Source organism: Phocoena phocoena, chromosome 6 (assembly GCF_963924675.1).
Source record: "Phocoena phocoena chromosome 6, mPhoPho1.1, whole genome shotgun sequence".
In the NCBI taxonomy this organism is placed as follows: domain Eukaryota; kingdom Metazoa; phylum Chordata; class Mammalia; order Artiodactyla; family Phocoenidae; genus Phocoena; species Phocoena phocoena.
In genome coordinates this window covers 29724242-29744490 of record NC_089224.1, presented here as the reverse complement: position 1 = coordinate 29744490, position 20249 = coordinate 29724242, and the positions used below count along the sequence as shown (strand labels likewise).

Below are 20249 nucleotides of genomic sequence, written 5' to 3'. Positions count from 1 at the left end.
GGCTGCGAGTGAGGTAGTTATAAGAAAGTAGAAACATTAAGGAGGTGGGTGCAGTACAGCACGTCACGTCAGATCCATGTCAGGTTTTTGTCAAGACTTCTGGGATTGTCTCTGCCTTCTTCTTACTGGCTTGGGATCACAGCAGCCATTTTCTTTAAAGCTGTGGTTTTCCTTCAAGCCCAGAAGAAGCTACGCACATCATCAGGTTGTCTCCAGCATCGCTGGATGTGGTTGTCTCTTTAAACAGGAGCATACCTTCAGCTTCTTAGTCAGCTGTGGAGGTAGTGATCTCAGGAGTGGCCATTCTCAATCTAGAACCAGGATCAAACTTACAAGCAAGTTTGAGAGAATGGCTGCCTCTGTAATGGGTTTCCAGCAGGATGCCCTTCTACATTTCTTCTTCAAGTATCTCCTCTAATAACTTCCAAACGTGATATCATATACTATTTATTCAAACTTGATATCATGTTTATTTTGTCATTGTTTCCTATTTAAAATTTTGTTTTTTATCAGAGAAGTTCTGTCATGTATTTCTTTGGATCTAAGTTGGTAGAGTTTCAGAGGGTAATAAATAATGACCCCACTAACCTTCCAAAGTTCAGAATTAGTTGAGAGACAAAAATCCAAGCATATAGAGACCAAAATCTAACCTATTACTGATTTTTACTGGTAAAGCACTTTAAAAAACATCATTAGAGGTCTGCTGGTCAATATAGGCATGGTAATATTTCTACCCTGAATTTGACATCTTATTCACTCATTGACCAAATTGGATGACCACAGGCCACTCTATAAGTGTTTAACCCTCAAAAACTTAAAACAAGAAAGAAAAGAATAGCTCCTCAAAGGCAGTCAGTAAGGGGTGGAAAGAGAGGCTAGGGGTGTTACTCTAGTGGAAGTTCCCCCCGTGGGAACATGAAGAGTGGAGAACTGTGTTCTATAATGTGAGGTGATACCAAATCCCTGAACACACACCATTAATTTATAGCAGATGCTCAGAAAAAGTAATATATTAAATCAGGTTGAGCGATACATTGAGATTTCAGTAACATTAAAATCATTTTCCCATCTTAGAAGAGAGGAAGCATAGTGTTATAAGTTTAGTCATTTGTTCCTTTGGTTAAAAAACCTTCATTATGGTTTGGACTAAGTGGAGGGAGGGTATACCTTTGGCTGTGGTAGGGAGCCCCAGCTACAAATTCCAGCCCTGTTACAAACTAGCTGGGAGTCCTTGGCTCCCCTGAACCTCTGTAGACCTGTTTTTCATCTGCTTAATGAGGAATTGGGACCACCCCAATACATTAACAGATAAAAAGGGGAGGGATAAGACTGAACTTCCATAGATAAGTAGTTTCAGGGTTGGGACTAAAATCCAGGTACTTTCCTTCCCTAGTCTCATTGTTTTTTTACTATATGCATTTTAGATTGACTCGAACTGAATTTAGACAAAGCAGTTTGGCAGCACAGAAGCGATCATTCATTTGTTCATTCACTCACTCATTCATTCATTCAACACAGCGTCTTCTTTTTTATGCCAAGTACCGTGCTAGGCAATACGGATGAGCCGTGTCCTTGACTCCATAGCAGTGTACAACCTCTGTCCTTACGCATTTGCAGCTATTAGTGGCCACCTCGACCACCCTTCATTTATAGCCTCACTTGAAGGGCTTCAAACTGATCCCTGGAAGAGATCCAGATCTCCTTGGCTGTCTTGAATCCATCATCCCTGTTTTGCTTTCCCTGAGACCTAGAATAATGCCCCCACGGTTGACATGACCCACCTCCAAGAATTAGCTCATCCCAGCTTAGCACACAAGCTCTTCAAGTGACTAAAGAGAAAAATTACAGAGTAAGGTCTAGGACCATACATTGGCCTCATTATGTTTTCCTCTTTCTGTTTATAGGATGCTCAAGTTGGCATTACTACGTAACCATGCCAATGCCAGCCTCCACCTTCACAATTGCAGTAGGATCCTGGACAGAAGTGAAGCCAGAGATCTGCTCATCAAATGATCTGGCAACAGAGAGATCCTTCTCACCTTTCGAGGCTGACTTCAGGTTTGTACTTGGGAACTTGATGAAAAACAAACACTTGAGGGAGCAGTATGATGCATTTATTCCAAGCACTGGGAATGTGAGTCATTCCTGCTGAGAAATTAAACCAAAATATGATTAATCGAAGCAGGAAAAGCCCTGCTGGGAGAGAAAGAGAGTTGAGAGGCAGAAATGTGGGCATATTGTTTATGCAGAAAGAAAGAGAAAAGAAATATATATGAAATCCTCTGTGTAGTCAGGTGAAATATTTTTATGTTTCATTAAGTCAACAGAATCTTCAGATTCAAAACTTTCCTTCTACACCTTTTAACTTTGGTTTTCTGTACTTGTTCAAAAACACAACTTCATAGAAAGAAGTTGCTTGTCTGATGGATTACCTTGTAGGCCACTCTGCTGTTTTGGTTCCGAGACTGCTATTAGCAGTGCGTTTGTAGGGGCAGCCCTACAAACGTGGGGGGAGTCAGCCTCCTTAGGAGCACAGGACATGAGGAAGCTGTCAGACGGCCATTGGGTTATAAGAAGCCTGCCGGGTCAGGGCTCTGTTACCTTCAGCAGCAATGTCTTCTTTTTCAGGGTCGATCAGAGAAAATAAAAAAAAATTTTTTTTTAATTAGTATAGGCCTTAGGATATTTACTTGCAGCCTCCCGAGGCATTCACCTATTTCTAGTTTTCAGAGCCAATAGGGAGGAGAATGCACATATGAGGCACAGAAGTGTGCTCACTGGGCGCTGTTGCATCATGCTTTATCCCTAGGACTTTGACAGCCGCCTCGGTTTAATCTTTTCTCCCGTTTACAGAAAGTCACCAAGTCAGTCCCTTTTGGTGGACAGTAATGATACAGATGCTTAGTTCATCTTTGAACACCAACTAAGATACGCTCTTCGTGCAAATTCCTTTCGTTTTATTTTGCTATGTTGCTTTCATTCTTACCACAGTGACAACAGTGGTTGGTATCCTTAGGAGATAAAGCCATTGAGGCCTCTCTTAACATAGGCACGACTTATTGCCCGCATTTACTTTTTGGAGGAAGGGACGTAATTTCTACTTGCTACTCAGTAGCTTGCCGATTTTGGACTGTCAGCCCTGAGCTATATAGAGGATCCTAGATTGCTTATTGGATTTTACTTATGTACTCTTGAGGGAAGAAGAGAATTGTGGACAGAAGTGACATGCTGCTTTCACGTGGGAACATTTAATTGCATGTGCAACCCTCCGATACTCTCTTCCCTTGTTACTGCGATCACAAAGTAGGCCTCACTTTGCAGTTGCAGGCAGCCTAGACTTCTGAGTGGGGAGGACAGGTGCCCTGGAGAGTCACTTGGATTCACAGTGCACTTGGTATGAGTGAGAAATAACCTTTTTTTCTGTTAAGCCACTGAAACACTGGGGCTATTTCTTACTGCAGCATATCCTAGCCTATCCTGAATTGATACAGAAGCCACTGGATGTGGCAGTCCGGGAAGGTCTTGATCTAAATGTCATCTCAGTTAGTTCTGAGGATAAGCCTATAAGTTAGATAGGCTTTATTATCTCCATTTTTCACATAGAGATACTGAAGCTTCAGACAGCAACTTGTTCATGTTCATAACCCTGCTGAGTTACAATGCCCAGATTCACATCTGGGCTTGACCCCCTAGACAGGTGATTCAGAATCTTGCCTGGGGACTTTTAAAAACTCTATGTAACATCCACACCTCACCTGGAGTCTGATCTACCTTCCCACCTGGAGAGTCAGCACCATGACTGAGCCACGGTTGTTGATTGGAACCTGTCATGTTGGAATAGAAAACAGAAGTTGAGAGCATTGCCTTTGAGGCCGAAGGTGCCATTGCTACTGATTGGGTATGTCTCTTTGGGCAAGCCGTACTTCCCTTCTCTGTAGAATGACGACTTTGTTCGGGGTTCTCAGATTCTTTGTGGTAGAGAAGCACTGTGGTCTTCATCTACACCCTCAGGACTCATTGACTCCTAGGGGAGGCGTGCATTGAAAAATGTGTGCCTTAGGAAGGGAGGCAAAAGCAAAGATAGAAATTTGTTATTTTGTCCTAGCCATATTCCCAGAGACACGAGGTGGGGGAGTGGGCAGCAGCCATTTCTCACGTGTGCTCTTTGCTGCCCAGAAGTAACTGCAGTGGCTTTTCACTCTTTTTGCACCCATAATTGCGATGGGAGCAGGATATGGACAGATTGAGTGGGGATTCTGGGAAGAGATGGTATCCGAAATTCCTAATGGGGTTTAGGGGAACGGGTAAATCTGTTTCCTCTTTTGTCCTCCTGAGTCAGAACCAATTGAGAAACAGACAGAAGGAGGGCAAGATAAAGGGCTTTTTTGGTTGACAGAAGCTGGACGGAGGGAGTGTTCAGGTGCACAGTTTCAGTGGGCTTTCTAGTACTTCATTTCCAAATTAGACAAACTTACCCACCCACCCAGTGACCCACTCAGCTGGACCTCTGCCAGCCTCCACAGATGCACACAGACTGCCCAACAGCCAAAAGTAACCCCTCTGTGGGCAAGCGGATTAAACAAGAGAAAGCCCAGAGTGGCAAGCCAGTCTGATCAGCTGTGGAGAGAGGTCAAGGGTACCACTCCGGGGAAGCATGTCCTTGTATGGAAACAAGGGCCTGCAGAATGGAGTCCCTCCCACACGCCCTTCCACGTCTGACATGCTATGACTAAGTTTTCCCTCCGTTCATCAAAAATGTACTGCTGATAAATTAGTAGCTTACATTTGCTTAATCCTTCCCTGGCTGTGTGCTTCATGTGTGCTGTCTTTAGTCATCAAAGGGTGGCTTTGTGTTTTTATCCATTAAATCTTTGGCTCCATGCTAAGTTTGCCAACAGAGGTGCTCTGAAGTGCCAACCGCAGTGGTGTTTTTGGTTATGTTCACATCTGGTCCCCTTGGCTCCCCCCCCAATACCCTCCCGCCCCGCTGCCCTTTTCTACTTCAAACCTTCCTAAGACCGCCAGTTCAATTCATGTAAATGTAACATATACAGGGGCCTTATATACCACAGGCTTGCGTTTGACTGAAGTGTTCATCTGGGTCCCAGAAATTTGACCAAAGTATTGGTCACTGAACTTTTGATCACTGTTCATGTGGCCTAAATTATGGGAAGAACATTCTCTCTTCCAGCTCCAGTTCCACACATGCTCTAGCCCATTCTGGGTGAGCAAATACGTTAGTTAACAGGCACTTAGGTAAACTTTTGAAAGTTTATCAACTTTCTTTGGCTGCAGTATAACCTTCTCCAGCCACAGGGGAATCTTTGTGTTATGTTTAACCTCGTAAAAGGCCTTTGTTAAAGCATTGTCTTCACTTGGGGGCCATAGTCTAAGCACGACATGGAAACTTGGATAAAGTTCAGAGGACTCAGGAAAAATGATTGAAAGCATGGAAAGCAGGCAACCCAAAGAAGAAAAGCCATTGAGGTTGTTCATTCTAAAGAAGGGAAGACTTGGTAGGGGAAGAGGTCTTCTTTAGAGTTGTAAAGGCGATGAAAAATTCCCTTGTGGACCTTGGAGGATGAATGCTGTTTCTATCTCTTTGAGAGTCTGGAAAAGAAGGAATAATATATATATAACGTATTATACATATATATAAATCATAGGAAAAAATGCCGATTTCCAGTACACCCTTCACTATGAGAGAAGCCTTTCCATATCTTTCTGGCTTGGTTTGATCTCTCCAGCCCTTGTTCCCTCAAGGTATTTCGGCTTTCTGTCTCTTACTGCACCCATCTCAATTTGCTTTGCAATGTACTGAATGCCCTTAGAAAATGCATCCAGCTTCCAGACACTACTACATCACTGTATATATCGACATCATTGTCAATAATTCATTGGGGGCTGGTGCTGGGATTTTGAACACTCGTGATTTTTACGGTAAGCAAGCATCTAATCCGCTTGCTGAAATATGTTAATAAATTGTGTAAACTGTGTCACTGTACCTCTCAGAATTTACAATTTTTTCTCCCAAGAGAAAAAGCTCCTCAAAGATAGGGTTGGAGGGCTTCCCTGGTGGCGCAGTGGTTGAGAGTCCACCTGCCGATGCAGGGGATGCGGGTTCATGCCCCGGTCCGGGAGGATCCCACATGCCACGGAGCGGCTGGGCCCGTGAGCCATGGCCACTGAGCCTGCGCGTCCGGAGCCTGTGCTCCGCAACAGGAGAGGGCACAGCAGTGAGAGGCCCGTGTACTGCAAAAAAATTTTTTTTAAATATAGGGTTGGAGATTTATTCATACATGTGTACACAGCAGCATCCTCTGAGGTGCCTTGAATAGAGCAAGGATGCTGGAAATATTTACTAAATTGTCAGCTTGAACCGAGGAAGGGGTTTTTGAGTAAAGGCTATGCATTCCCAAGGGAGACTTTTCCAGCCATTCCTTTTGAACCTATGACAGGGAAACGTTTGTGTCAGGTGGTTCTAGTTCAGAACCTTCTTGAAACAAGAGGATGGCTGAAGGAGAACTTCCTGACAGTTTTCAATCTTGGGATTATGAGTAAAACACGGTCACTCTCACTCCTTGGAAGGACCTCTTATAAAATAATTTCAGCCTAGAAATTGTATGAGAGGGAACCAGTGACCAGGTTCCCATCATTTACTAGCCTAACATATATTTCACCAGTTCTTCCCACTCTTGCCCATTAATGGGCAATAACTACAAAAAGGAGCAGGAAGGGCTTCCCTGGTGGCACAGTGGTTGAGAGTCCGCCTGCCGATGCAGGGGACGCGGGTTCGTGCCCCGGTCCGGGAAGATCCCACATGCCGCGGAACGGCTGGGCCCATGAGCCATGGCCGCTGAGCCTGCGCGTCCGGAGCCTGTGCTCCGCAACGGGAGAGGCCACAACAGTGAGAGGCCCACGTACCGCAAAAAAAAAAAAAAAAAAAAGGAGGAGCAGGAAGCCAGAGAACCACATACCACCTGAGCTCAGCTTCGAAAAAAATCCAGGGTCCCAGTTAACTCAAGAAGCATCATGAAGTATGTAGAGAAGGAGGGTCAGCAGTGAGGAGCTTATGATGATTCACGATGTGATGAAAAGAATAGTTCTTACTCTTTAGGAATGTTGTGTGGATTAATTGGGATAATGTATATAAAGTGTTCAGAACAGTGCTTGGCACATAGTAAATGTTCAGTAGCAGTTGTGGTAGGAGTTATTGTTGTTTATTCTTATTATAGTTAGTATTACAGATTATTAATTAACAATCGAATATTATTAATAATCTGTACTATTAATATATTTACTCTGGTTACAAGTCTGGGCACAAGGAAGAGGTATTTACAAATGCTTGATTTGTTGGTATTGAGAGTATATTGGAGCAGGTACATACACAGAGATTAATAACTGAAGGTTAGTGTGAGAGGAAGAGACCGCACCTTTGAGTTGATACTGGTTCTGTGGAAGACTATTCTTGACTCTATGCAAGTACGGTGTTGCCTCGCTGCTTCAGGAACATGGCTGTTGTATGAAGAGGGGCTTCTGTGGTGGGTTGTCATGGAATCACAGAGCCAGAAGAAATCTTAGAAACCATTTTAGGTTTTATGTTTGTTTGGTTTTAATTAAAGCATAATTAACATACAGCAGAATGCATGGATCTTAAGTGTTTGGCTTGATGAGCTTTTGATGATTGTATGTACCCTAAACCAGACAGAGAACCTTCCATCAACCCCGTGAGTTCCCTCACACCCCCTTCCAATCATTTCCTCCCCTCCCCCCAGCAGCCACTTTTGTGAGACCATGTTAAGAGATGAGGAAAAAAGAGGCCCCAGATACTGAGTTGCTTGCCTCAGGTCACAGCTAGCCAGTCTGAGAACAGACTCTGAAGCCTAGGTTTCCTGATCCCCACGTTAGGGACACACGTGTGGCTTCCCAGATGCCATTTCCATTTTTATTGGGAGCCTTAATGGTCTCACATAGCTTGATTATAGCTAGATTGCCTTAAAGTCCTGCATATTCTCCCAGGCTTTGATTATGAAAAATGGCGCTGATTCACACAACCGGAATGACCTTCATTACCCTGGCTAGTGCCGTTCCTGTCCAGAGAGACTTTAACTCACCTTTCCATTTGAACGAAGTGGCTTTTTTGGGTATACCTTTGGCTACCCCAAACTATTCTCTAACCTTTGATTGAATTGCTGCACCAGCACAGTACTTGTCATTAGGTGGACAGTTGCAGCCTTTTCAGTTAGATGTTTACCAATAGGCACCTACACTCACTCTCTGTAAGGCAAGGTTATCAATCCAGGGACTTTGGCTAGCGTTCAATGTCAGTAATGATGTTCTTCCTGTCACTTTATCCTGGCAGAAGTTTTTATAGGTCTCCACCCATTTCTCTTACCATAAATGTCATCAGTGTTGGAAGCTGTGTTCTATGTCCCAGGCTGGTGGAGGGCAAGGCTTATCTCCATAGCTGCGTGGACCTCCTTGGGAAGTGCTGGCCTTGGATGGGTGAAAGGCACTTCAGAAACGTGGAGAGGAATTATTGTTGCAGTCTGCCCTTATTGGGATGTGCCAGAATTTTCAGGTTTTTCAGTATTCAGTATGAATCTAATAAGCACCTATGGTTAGAATTATAATTTGTAAATTTAAATTAGAGAGGCTTTCCATTCTGTTTGAATAAAGGATGTGTTAACCGGTGGAAAAATAGAGTTTCCTTTGATGTTGGTTTCTTTGGGTAGATAAGTTCTCTTGAGGCCTCTGAGTCAGGTTCTAGGAATTCTTTTTCAGCTCCACCTTTGACAGAATAACTGGCAGTGGTCAGATGGTATGGGCTGGGCTCTGGTCTGTTTCCTTAAAAGGTTGATTCAGTTAAATTTGTATTGAAAGTGGATTGGGGGAAATACTGTATCAAAGTGCCTCTGTATTCCTTAATAGCACAACTCCTGATGGCCTTTGTAAAGAACAGCTAGGTTACTTTTCAGTAAAATGGATTGTATTCTTTTGAAAAGCTTTGTCATTTGGTTTGCGTGATACATCACTGAGTCTGTATCTTTTTTTTTTTTTTTTTTTTTTTATGCGAGCCTCTCACTGTTGTGGCCTCACCCTTTGCGGAGCACAGGCTCTGGACGCTCAGGCTCAGCGGCCATGGCTCACGGGCCCAGCCTCTCCGTGGCATGTGGGATCTTCCCAGACCGGGGCTCGAACCCGTGTCCCCTGCATCGGCAGGCAGACTCTCAACAACTGCGCCACCAGGGAAGCCTGAGTCTGTATCTTTTATTGTAGAACATTTCAGAGTGAGATCTTTAACTTGGTTGCACTGTCCCTTCCTTTCTGAGTTGCAAATTGTCCCTGAATTGGAGAAGATTTTCCCCGTAGTGACATTTGAAAGGCACGTTTCTGAGGGCAGGAAATTGCTTTTTATTTTGGTGGGGGGTTGTTTTGTTATTTTGAATCTTGGAGGTTCCCCCTATTTATTCTAAAAGAAGATTTTACTACTTTTACTTAGCTTAGATTGAAAATAGTCGATTCAGCACATTGATAAGTATTTTGACCTGTCATTTTTCACCACTGTGCAGAAACAGACAAGCCAAGAACCAAAATGAACTGCTTTGCTTATAAGCCCATCAGAGCCACTGTCTCCTAGAAGTTGTCTGTGTCTGTGAGAGTTCCTCATCTCCATGGCAAGGGGAATAAACCTGATTTACCAATAAAACGCATCTACTTATTTCGTGTTGTTCCCAGGTATGTTGGTGGTTGTGGTCACATGGAATACCCCTGCCGCTTCCAGAATGCTTCTGCCACCACCCAGGAGATAATTCCTCATCGGGTCTTCGCTCCAGTGTGCCTGAAGGGTGCCTGCCAAGAGACCCTTCTGCCGCTGATCCCTCCTTGCCTCTCAGCAGCACACTCTGTCCTGGGAACACACCCATTCTCCAGGCTGGATGTACTCATTGTTCCTGCCAACTTTCCGAGTCTGGGGATGGCCAGGTACGTTGTTCTGTTGTGGCTCTGTGGAAGTTTTTTGACTACTTCTTGCTTTCCCTGAGCTCTGTCAGAGCAATCGTTTGATTAGGTTGGAAGGGCCATCTCACTGCTCCCTTGAGGGATGGTGTGTGTATACTCCACCACGCATGAGCCTTTGGGTGTCATGGGTTCAATTCAGTTGTCTTGAGAGTAAACACTCACATCGTTGCTGGGATTGAGAACACACTGTGCCCCCAGAATGGTGTATGTTGGATTGTGGCTAATCAGGGGCTAGTTAGCTCAGGTGGTGAGACCATGATGCTAACGAGCCCAACGGTCATAGCTCTGGGCAGAGGAACACAGCTTGGTTCTAGAGCACAGGCTGCTCGAGTAATCCCGACCAGCTGTCTCATGCATTCTCACCACTGGTCACAAGGGCAACGACTTGAGAGCCCCTGTGTCAGAGAGACTGTGGATGAATCAGTGTAAATCTATCACGGCTGCTAGAAAAACAGCTCAAAGCAGATGGCTCACTGGGGAAGGTTAAGGGGGTCACTTGTCTTGCTACTATTTTTTAATATAATAAATGTATTATTCTGACTGTCATCCCAGTTTAGTTCCTATGGAAAATCAAGACCTGAAAGTTGAACCTTTTCCTATATGTAATTTATGCCTAAAATTCATTCATTAATGCTGTTGATCATTCAGTAATAGGTAACTGCGTTTCGCTCAGTGTTTTACTTGGTTATGTACTCAGGATTTTCTTGGTTCTATTTCTGTTTGAAAATCTTAATCATTAACAGTGAATATGCTCGACTAAGGATGGGAAAAATAAGCTCATCAAAACATGTGACTTTAAGTTTTTCCCTATTAGTCAAGGAAATTCCTGCTGCCAATTAATTTCTATGCTTTAGAACAGCTGTCATTCGTGGTGTTTTCCCTGAAAGCTGCACACATTCTTAGTGAAACCCATGAGTAGAAAAGAACTGACCAGAACATTTGCTTTTGATCTTTACTATATACGTATACTTTTTAAAAGCTGGCTGGTAGTTTTAATCCTTGATGAGGTCTGAGAAGGTCATTTAGACTGACGTGTATCCTATATTCATGAAGATAATGGGAATGTAAAAACTAGGATCATTATATATATTTGGTTATGTGCCTCATGTAATTGTCTTGGTTGTCTATATATAGAATTTGTCTTAACAAGGGGTCTTCTTTGGTCCCTTTGAAGAGACTGCTGGACTTAATTTGAGTGGAATTACTGGCAAAGGACGGGTCGTTCGTTAAATGTGTCTGATTTGTACACCGTTTTGAGGGACCGTGTTTATTTGGGAGTTTTTAGCACTTTATGAGAGTTGCAGTTTTTCAGGGCATGTTTGCTAACAGTTCCATTTTCTGACCTGAGGGAACCAGAGGCATAGTATTTTTCATACAGAGAAACGTATTTATTTTCTATAGCTCCTTTCTGGTATCAGTCTGCCAAAACCAGAATTTGTTGACCTGTAGGCCAATCTATAAAGCTTTTCTTTTTAAGTTTGTGTGCCCAAGCTGTGTGTTTGCTTCTTTTTGAGATACTTAAATTGATTTAAACATGCCTAAATCTGTTTTTTTAACGTAGTAAGCCTAAGTACCCTATGGCCAAATGGTACTGGGCACAAATGTCAAAAACTGTGATGGTGATAATAACTTAGCAGGAACAAGACTGCTTTTATGCTTAAAAACAGGAGAACCGTACATTAAAAAATTTGTGGTTGGTTGTCAAATACCATTTTTTTTCCTTCTTTTTAGACTGTAGAAATAGTCTGCCCTGGTCTAGATGTTTTCCTGGGCTTAGTTACCTCTCCCTGTATTTGAACAGTGGAGGGGGGATTGTGGTATCTTCCACTGCCAGTTGGGGGTACGGAGGCACTGTTTTTCCTAACTCTGACCTAAATTGATTCCACTTGCTTGGCTTGACTCTCTCGGGATCCCCACACCTTGAGCCACATGCAACTGAGTGAGGTTTATGACTCAGCTGGCTCCTGGGGCCCTGTTGCCTTATTTATGGTCAAATCTTTGCTTGGGGCTCTATAAAGCAAACTGACACAAAAATGACAGTCTTGTAGGTCAATTCTGTACCCTAAAGAGGAGTAGAGAAACCCCAAGTCTAGTAGGAGCCACTCAAGAAGACGTCTAAGAGAAAAACAAATACCGTATGGTAACACATATATATGGAATCTTAAAAAAAAAAAAAAAATGGTACTGATGAACCTAGTGGCAGGGCAGGAATAAAGACGTAGACATAGAGAATGGACTTGAGGACACGGGCTGGGGAGGGGAAAGCTGGGGCGAAGTGAGAGTAGTGTCGACATATATACACTACCGAATGTAAAATAGTTAGCTGGTGGGAAGCAGCCGCATAGCACAGGGAGATCAGCTCGGTGCTCTGCGACCACCTAGAGTGGTGGGATGGGGAGGGTGGGAGGGAGGCTCAAGAGGGAGGGGATATGGGGACATGTGTATGCATATGGCTGATTCACTTTGGTGTACAACAGAAACTAACACAGTATTGTGAAGCAGTTATACTCCAATAAAGATCTATTAAAAAAAAAAGACATCTACTCTGAAATTTGCCATTGTCCTATTAGTTGTAATGCACTGGAGATCAAAGGATTCCTTGGTAAATTAAATGCTTCTTTCCTGAGTCCACATTTTATAAACATGTATGTAAGATCATAAATTCCATACCTCTGGATTTCTTTAGTGACTAGGTCTTAATCATAATGAATAACATTTTTTTACATAAACTTAGTATTCTTTTTTAGTAGATGACATTAAGCAGTCCCACATGAACTAAAATGGGTGAATTATTAATAAAAGTTTTAAAAACTTTGGGGATAATATCCATAATGATTTCACTGTATTTTACATATTACATATCATAGTTCACATGAATAACCTTAAAACTCTCCGCTCTGAGTCTGTTTTTGAGCCTGATTCTGATATTTCAGTAAAGCAAGAAAAAACATTTGTACAATTTGAATGTATGATAATGACAAATCAACTTACAACAAAGTAAATAATAAAACAACAACTGTTTAGAATTTGGAGTGTTTTTCACTTGAAATAGCAGTAAGTAGAACATTTATCAATACTGCACTTTGTGATTTTTGTCACCTTTTAATATACTAGGAACTGTTACTTATCAACCCCTCCAGGGGAGAGATACTTTCATTCTATTCTGATTTTAAGAAAAATGACTAGTTTGCCTCTAAGGCACTATTCACAGTTCCACTCCCATCCTTTTCTCATTTTGTAAATGTGGGCTTTCTGTTTTTGTTTCATGTTACTTTTGCCTTCTATAAAGGCTGAATCTGCCATATGAGGAGCTGTGGAGTGTACATTTCTTGGATTGAGTAACATGTTACCTAAACAAAGATAAGAATGCATTTTAAATGAGTCTCCAATGTATAGAACAACTCTCTTCATGTTGGTGTAATTAGCATTCTGTCATTTTCATTGTGTCCTCTTATTTTCTCAAATGTCTCAGCCAGGCATTGACTAGTAAGCCTAATTTCCTAGGTATTGCGAAATTCATGAAAGGAGTTCGTCATCCTCCTTACACTCTTTGTTATAATAATAATAATGTTAATGGAATAATATCCTGGAATCAGATTTATGACAGTTGTCTCAAAATTAACACCTCAGTCTTACCTCTGTGTATGTTTGTAATAAGTGCTTTGCTCCACCATTTGTCTTTCAGCGGTTCACAATTACATGTCACGGGGTGTAATTAGGTTGGCAGAACTACCTTGCTGACATCGAAATACGTTCTTGTTTTTTTTCCTCCTCTATTTGAATTGGAAGAATCTTCTGCAAATCATTTCAGAGTGGTTTTATGTATAGAGCATTGAATAAAAAAGCCATGTCCTCTATGGCTGTGCTTCCCCCTTCTACCATTCATGTGTAGTTTCACCCCAGTCCTTCTTGGAAAACTGGGGACAAAAAAAAAAAAAAAGGTAGCAGTGTGGTTGATGATAGGTGACCAATTCTGCTTTGATCTTTTTCCCTCTGGTTCTGTACCAGATTGTCTCGTTCATCAGTTCATTTGTTTGTTTATTTATTCATTTATTCATTCATTCTTAAAGTTCTATTAAGCGCATACTGTGTGCCAGGTAGGATTTAAGATGCTGAGTCTACAAGGGTGAACAAGGTTGATGAAATCTCTGTCATTACGGAACTTACATTCCAGTCAGGGGAGAAAATAGTATACATGAAAACAAACAACTAAGATGTGTGCTATGAAGAAAATATAGCCACATTAAGTGACAGAGTAACTGGGGACCAGTAGCATCGTTAGGGTGAAGAGGCAAAGGCTTCTTTAAAGAGTGACTTTTGCAGTGAGACTGAAGAACAGGAAGGAGCCAGTCTTGTGGTAATCTGGTGGGAAAGCAACTCAGGCTGAGGGAAGTTCAAGTCCAAAGGCCCCAAGGGAACCGTTGTAATGGGCTGGAGGGTCAGAAAGAAGGCCAGCATGACTAGAGGGCAATGAGCTTTTAGAATGGCTTTCCTTAGACTCATTTTGGGCACCAGGAAATGCCGTGGTCCTGCAGGGCTTGGGTCACCTGAGCCACCTGTACACCCATGTGAGGAAAGTGAGGGAGAGCCACTAAGACAGGGCAGAGGTTGAGCAGAGATTGATGGTTCCACGCAGTCCTGCGTATATGGAGAGAGTTGTCAGAGAGGTCAAATCGTTTCTCAGCTTTCTGGGGACCAGTGGTGCCATAGCATCTTGTGACTGACTGACTGGAGCCTGACTTGGCTTAGCATCTACTGTGCTTGAGCAGAATGCTCCATCGAGGGGGCATCAGAGCGCTTGGCACCCAGACTGGCAACTCTCCCCAGTGGCTGCTGGTTGATCCCTTGCAAGTTTTTTTTTTTTAACACAGCAGGTCACAAAGAGGGAGGCATTATTTATATGTTTGCTCAGCCTAATTTTTAAGGCTTTAAAAGACTGAACAAAAATAGGACTGATAGATAAAGAACATAGAGAAATAATTATCAATTACTGAAATATGTTCAGTGCACTTCACAGTGGAGCACAACTATAAAGCTCCCAATTACACATGACTTGTTCTTAAAAGATTGGATTGTGCAATAAAAGGCTTCTGAATGCTTGTAAGAGTTGCTGACTGTTGCATGCCCAATTTTCTTAAGTGCCTCAATTTGCGAATAAGCGGTATGCACATACATGCCCAAGAATGAATGTGACCGAGCTCTCCTTCCACCTCCTCCTCCTGGGGTTAGACAGGGTATTGCCCCGTTTATTCTTATCTCCCAGCCAGTGTGTAATAGAATAAGCAAAACATAACATGCTGGTACAAAGGGCCTGTTGTTTTCAGCCTTCTAATTGTGCTCCTTTCTGTTGGGGAAGGAAGCGGTCGTAAATTTTTGTCATTATCTTAAGTAGCAAGGTTTCACAGTTTTGGGAATTTTTCTTTACTTGTTCTTTGTTAGCTTCTACTTGAAGTTTTGGCTCCCCTAAACCAAAAACTGCTATACATTTCGACAATCCTCTTGTAAATTTCAGGGGCTGTGACCCCTTGATTTCAAGGCAGGATGCAACCACCATAGGGATTCTTTCCTTGGGGAAGCTGATTTTGAGCCAGAAATTAGTGTACCTTTCGGTTCACCAAGGTTGCCAGCTCCTCTGTTCTCTCTGATGTGCTGTGGATTTTGGGGTCTATGTGTGGGTTTAAGTTCTTTGTTATTGTTGCTGTTTGTTTCCCAGACTTTAATAAATTCTTCTTTCTGCATGGATTGTTTTAAAAAGTATTTTGAAGGAGGACTTCTTTCCCTGTTTTCCTCTATAACTCTTTTCTGTTTTTACAAACAGGTGGGTGTGAATGATAGAAAGCAGCTCATACCTTCTTTTTTTCCTGTAAAATGTTAATCCTTTGTTTACTGGCACCCCTGCCATTGCTGGAGCAATGAGCAAATAGGATACGTTGTGAGTAGCAAGGTCCACAGGTCCACACTAGGGGCCTCAGGCCCCCTCAGATGCTTCCCCTTTGTTGCTTTCTTTGTGTTTATTTCTCCACTCTGTTTTCTATTTCTATTTTTCTTCTTAAGAAAATTACCTGACTTTATTTTCCTCCTATCTTATAGAGAAGGGCTTTCCCCCTCTAATGTGTTCTGGTTCTTTCATTTTTCTCTCTTGAAATAGAAACAGGTATTCATTCATAAGGTGATGTTCTTCTGGGACTCTGGAAGCCCTTGACTGTGACTATTTGGTTAGTTTTGACAATATCAGTCTGTAGTGATTGAGACAGGAGTGAAGAGGTTTGCGTATGCTACATTCTTTACAGCGCAGGTACAGGAGAATATATGATGTCCCCAAGTCACTTAGAGCTGGGAAGTCAGAGACCGAAGTAAAAGGGCCTCATCCTGGGATGGCTGTCAGAGCCTGGGGTTCAGACTTAGGCAAGACTTATCTGTAACCCTCTCTGGGGTATATATATTTGCTTCAAGGTCCCCCTGTAGAATCATAGTGTCATGGAGTCTAGTTGAAGATCAGTGTTCACTATGGGCTCGCTTTGAGGCAACCATAGAATCTGGGTACCGGGCAAATTCCTGGATCACATGAGTATGTTGGGGCCAGATTCTCTGTATAGAGGAACAGCAGGCAGAGTGAACTCACAGCTTTTGGCTTAGCCAGAATCTTCTTCTTGCCATCAAACAGCTGCGCTGCTTGTCAGATCCCGAAGTAGCATTTTATCACCATTTTACTACAATTCCTCACCCTCTGAAAGATTACGCTTAAGTGTTTTGTCTTCTTTGAACTGTTCTCCACACACATAGACTGAACAGTCCTACCTTCAGAGGACACTGCTGGGGCCATTCTTCAAGAGAAGTTGTCAGGCCTTTGAAAGGCCTTCCTGAAGCAATCATCCATCTACCTACATTTGTAATCTCCTCTCTCTATTGATGTCATCATAGGCCCCTAATCTTTTCCAGCCCTCGAGCCTGAGGTGGCCAGTTGGCCCTACTTTTCCATCTTTCCATTGCAAAGAAAAGCCTTGTATTTTTTTCTCCTCTCAGTTATTTCTCTACAGAAGCACCATTACTGAATAGAACATACATTCCTTGGGCGAAAAAGTACCATGGAATTGAATGTGCAAAGTTGTCTGAGTTGGAATATTACCAATCTTGTGCGTTCTCCCTCCTTGAAGCACTTCACAGAGTGAGCAAATGCTCCTGGCTTCTGGACTGTGTTGTGTGTGCATGTGGCCATGGAGCGGTGTATGTATTTCTCTTAGGGCTAGACTCCTTTTAGGGAAAACACCAACTCCGGAAACAGTTCTCAGGCAAGGCACAATCTATGAATGGCTCTGCTCAAGGGAACATTGCCTCTGTTGTATGATAGCCATTGTGCATCTGGAACCCACCACCGTCTGAGCCCCAGAAGCCTGTTTGCGTAAAGTGGGTAAGAGATTGCCTTGTCAATTTACCCACCCCTAGAATGTAATTGGAAGAGTATCCCAGCTACTTTTCTTAAAAAGAAGCATTAACTTTAAAAGGCCAAAGATGTGAGGAAACACTCCTTTAAAAGTGTGTTACTTTTTAAAAAATTGATTAACTTGTGGGATTTGTGGGTACACTGAAAAGGTCGACTCTGATTTAACCCCAGAGTGGAGCTTGAAGAAGCTTGAAATAGAAACATTATATTTCTTGGTTAACTAACCATTCTGTTTATCAAGGTGCCTCCTCAGAGAGTCTAGACATTGTTCTGGAAAGACAGAATGCCAAATTTGCCCTTTGTGTCCCCAGTCAGCTTGCTGAAAATTATCACGTCCCCTTTTCACCATTAAAATGGAAATCTTGGAATTCCATTTCGTGAGAGTGTGAATGATACTCGGGCTCCCCAGCCAAAACTTAGGTTGGCCAAGGAAGTCAGGGTGCTCTTGTGAGCCTGGAGACTCACCACAAGGCCTCTGTCCCTTAGAGGCCTGCTTGCTGAGAGATGCGGACTACGGTCGGCGGATCCTAGTTTTTGAGTTAGTCTCCCCTAAGAGGAGACCCCGAGCACCTGCTCTGAGGATGAGTCAGCTGCAGTTTCTAGCTTTTATCAAACATGTGCAATTCGGCAGCTGGAGAGGATGCACGGGCAAAGCCAAGGATTCGTTCAGTAGACTCATATCAACGGACAGGTATGATGAATGCTGATGATTCTCTGGCTCCAAGGAAATATGAAATCTTTAGCCGAAATCAGGATTTTCTACCTAGGTTCCAAGAAGACTAGTCTTGTGGAGTGTTTATAATGTGGGAAAAGGAACTGTGGGTTAATTAGGTAACCCACAAAGTTAAAAGGGAGTCTTTACTGGAGGGCTTCTAAGAAAGCCTTTAATATCCTTATTATCCTGATTTAATATCCTGTCATATATGTGCCTCTCAAAGACAGGGCCATAATATGCAGGATTCCCCCAAATCTTATGCCTAGGGACCCCCCTTTACCATACTCATTTTCCTCTATAACTCTTTTCTGTTTTTACAAACAGGTGGGTGTGAATCATAGAAAGCAGCTCCTACCTTCTTTTTTTCCCGTAAAATTTTAATCCTTTGTTGTGGCTGCTGGGCCGTTGTGGTCTCAAGAAAACCACCTCCTCAAAACACACTTTAGGAAGTGATTCTTGGGGAAGAAATATCTTGGAGCCCATTGTATAGCTGGCTGCGGAATCCAGCTTTCATGCTGTCAGTAGCAGTTGCGGACTTGCCGTGTGTCAGGCACTGCTCAAAGGCCTTGCTTTACAGCAGTGAAGAAGATGGGGTCACCATTTAGTTCAGGAGGTCGCACACTTTTCTGACTATATGTCAATTTTTGAACAATCACCCCTTCCACATATTTATATTTATTTATTTGTTGTATACATTTACTACGGTGTTAATATATTAGGTATATTATAAAATACACACAAAAATGGAAACTTAAAAGTTTCCATAAGAAGAAAACAATTATGAAAGGAAGTTTTAACATTTCTCCCTGCACATCATTGGGTTGGCTAGTGCCCTAGGGTCTCTGCAGCTACCTGGGTCCCACCACGGAGACTCTGATTCAGTGGGTTTGAGGTGCCGTCTTGGCATCTGGTATGTTAACACTTCTGCCCAGGTGATTCTGCTGCAGGTGTTATTTTGTGGGGACTGTGAGGGTGTCTCTGGACAGGTAAGTGTCTTTTGGGTAGTTTTCACAGACTCTACACCCTGCCGTCTTCTCTCAGGTGAGCATGTTAGACTGAGGAAAGAGGATGGTGGGGAAGCTTCTTGGTGATGCTGTCTGCTTGTCTGTTATTCATAAGGAATGTGTTCCCCAGGAGCTGGCTCCAGTGACAGGCCAGAATCCCTGGCAAGTCACTGGGCCTCCCTGGCCCAGTTTTCTTCTCTGGAAAAGTAAGGGGCTGATTTAGAATCGCCTGCAGAGTGTCTTAGAGCCTTAACATTCTTTGATTTGATTAGGTTTGAGTTATATTTTGAACACGACTGGGGGTGACTCAGTTTCATTCAGTGATTTACACACAGGTATATTTTCTTTTTTCTTTTTCTTGCGGTACACGGGCCTCTCACAACAGTTGTGGCCTCTCCCGTTGCGGAGCACAGGCGCCGGACGCGCAGGCTCAGCGGCCATGGCTCACGGGCTCAGCCTCTCCGCGGCATGCGGGATCCTCCCGGACCGGGGCACGAACCCGCGTCCCCTGCATCGGCAGGCGGACTCTCAACCACTGCGCCACCAGGGAAGCCCTATTTTCCTTTTGACGTAAGGGCTAGTTAGATCACAAGCCTGCGATTTCCTTGCACTTGGGCACCTGAGCCGCAGTAGGCATTTAACTGTTAGGCCTGCAAGCAGGAGGTTCAGAAGGGGCCTCTCTTACCCCTACTCAATTGCAAAATAAACAGATCTCAAGGTCAGGGGCCCCTTCCTTGCATAATAGCCCCCTCTGCTCTGTGCACCGTCAATCAAAACAGCATTTCCAAATACTACATCAGGAGTATGCCGCGTGGAAAAAGGCCTTCTTCCTTCAGCCTGGCAAATTACCACTCAGACCCCCGCCCCCACATCTCCTCAAAGTCAGCAGCTAATTTGTCAGTCCCCCCTGCCCCCCGCCCCACTTGTTTTTAGCCTCCAGATATCTCCATTTGCAAGGCAGTAAGTTGCACGTACATATGTTTGAACAGTTGTCAGGCTTCTCTGCTGCTCAAACTGTGCTTTGGTTTAAAACAAACAACAGCAGACAACCCCGGGTGGGGGATGGATG

The 20249-nt window shown here is 43.3% G+C and overlaps 1 protein-coding gene across 4 annotated transcripts in view; it reads left to right on the top strand.

The window, feature by feature from the left end:
* Window positions 1-20249, top strand: part of AOPEP (aminopeptidase O (putative)) — a 300772-nt gene that overhangs the window by 29062 nt on the left and 251461 nt on the right. For 3 of the 4 annotated variants that reach the window (XM_065878726.1, XM_065878728.1, XM_065878727.1), the window contains exons 3-4: window positions 1905-2058; window positions 9739-9984. In XM_065878726.1, coding sequence (XP_065734798.1) covers window positions 1905-2058; window positions 9739-9984 — 400 coding nt within the window. The remainder of the gene's footprint in view (window positions 1-1904; window positions 2059-9738; window positions 9985-20249) is intronic. The other variant, XM_065878729.1, reaches the window with a different exon arrangement.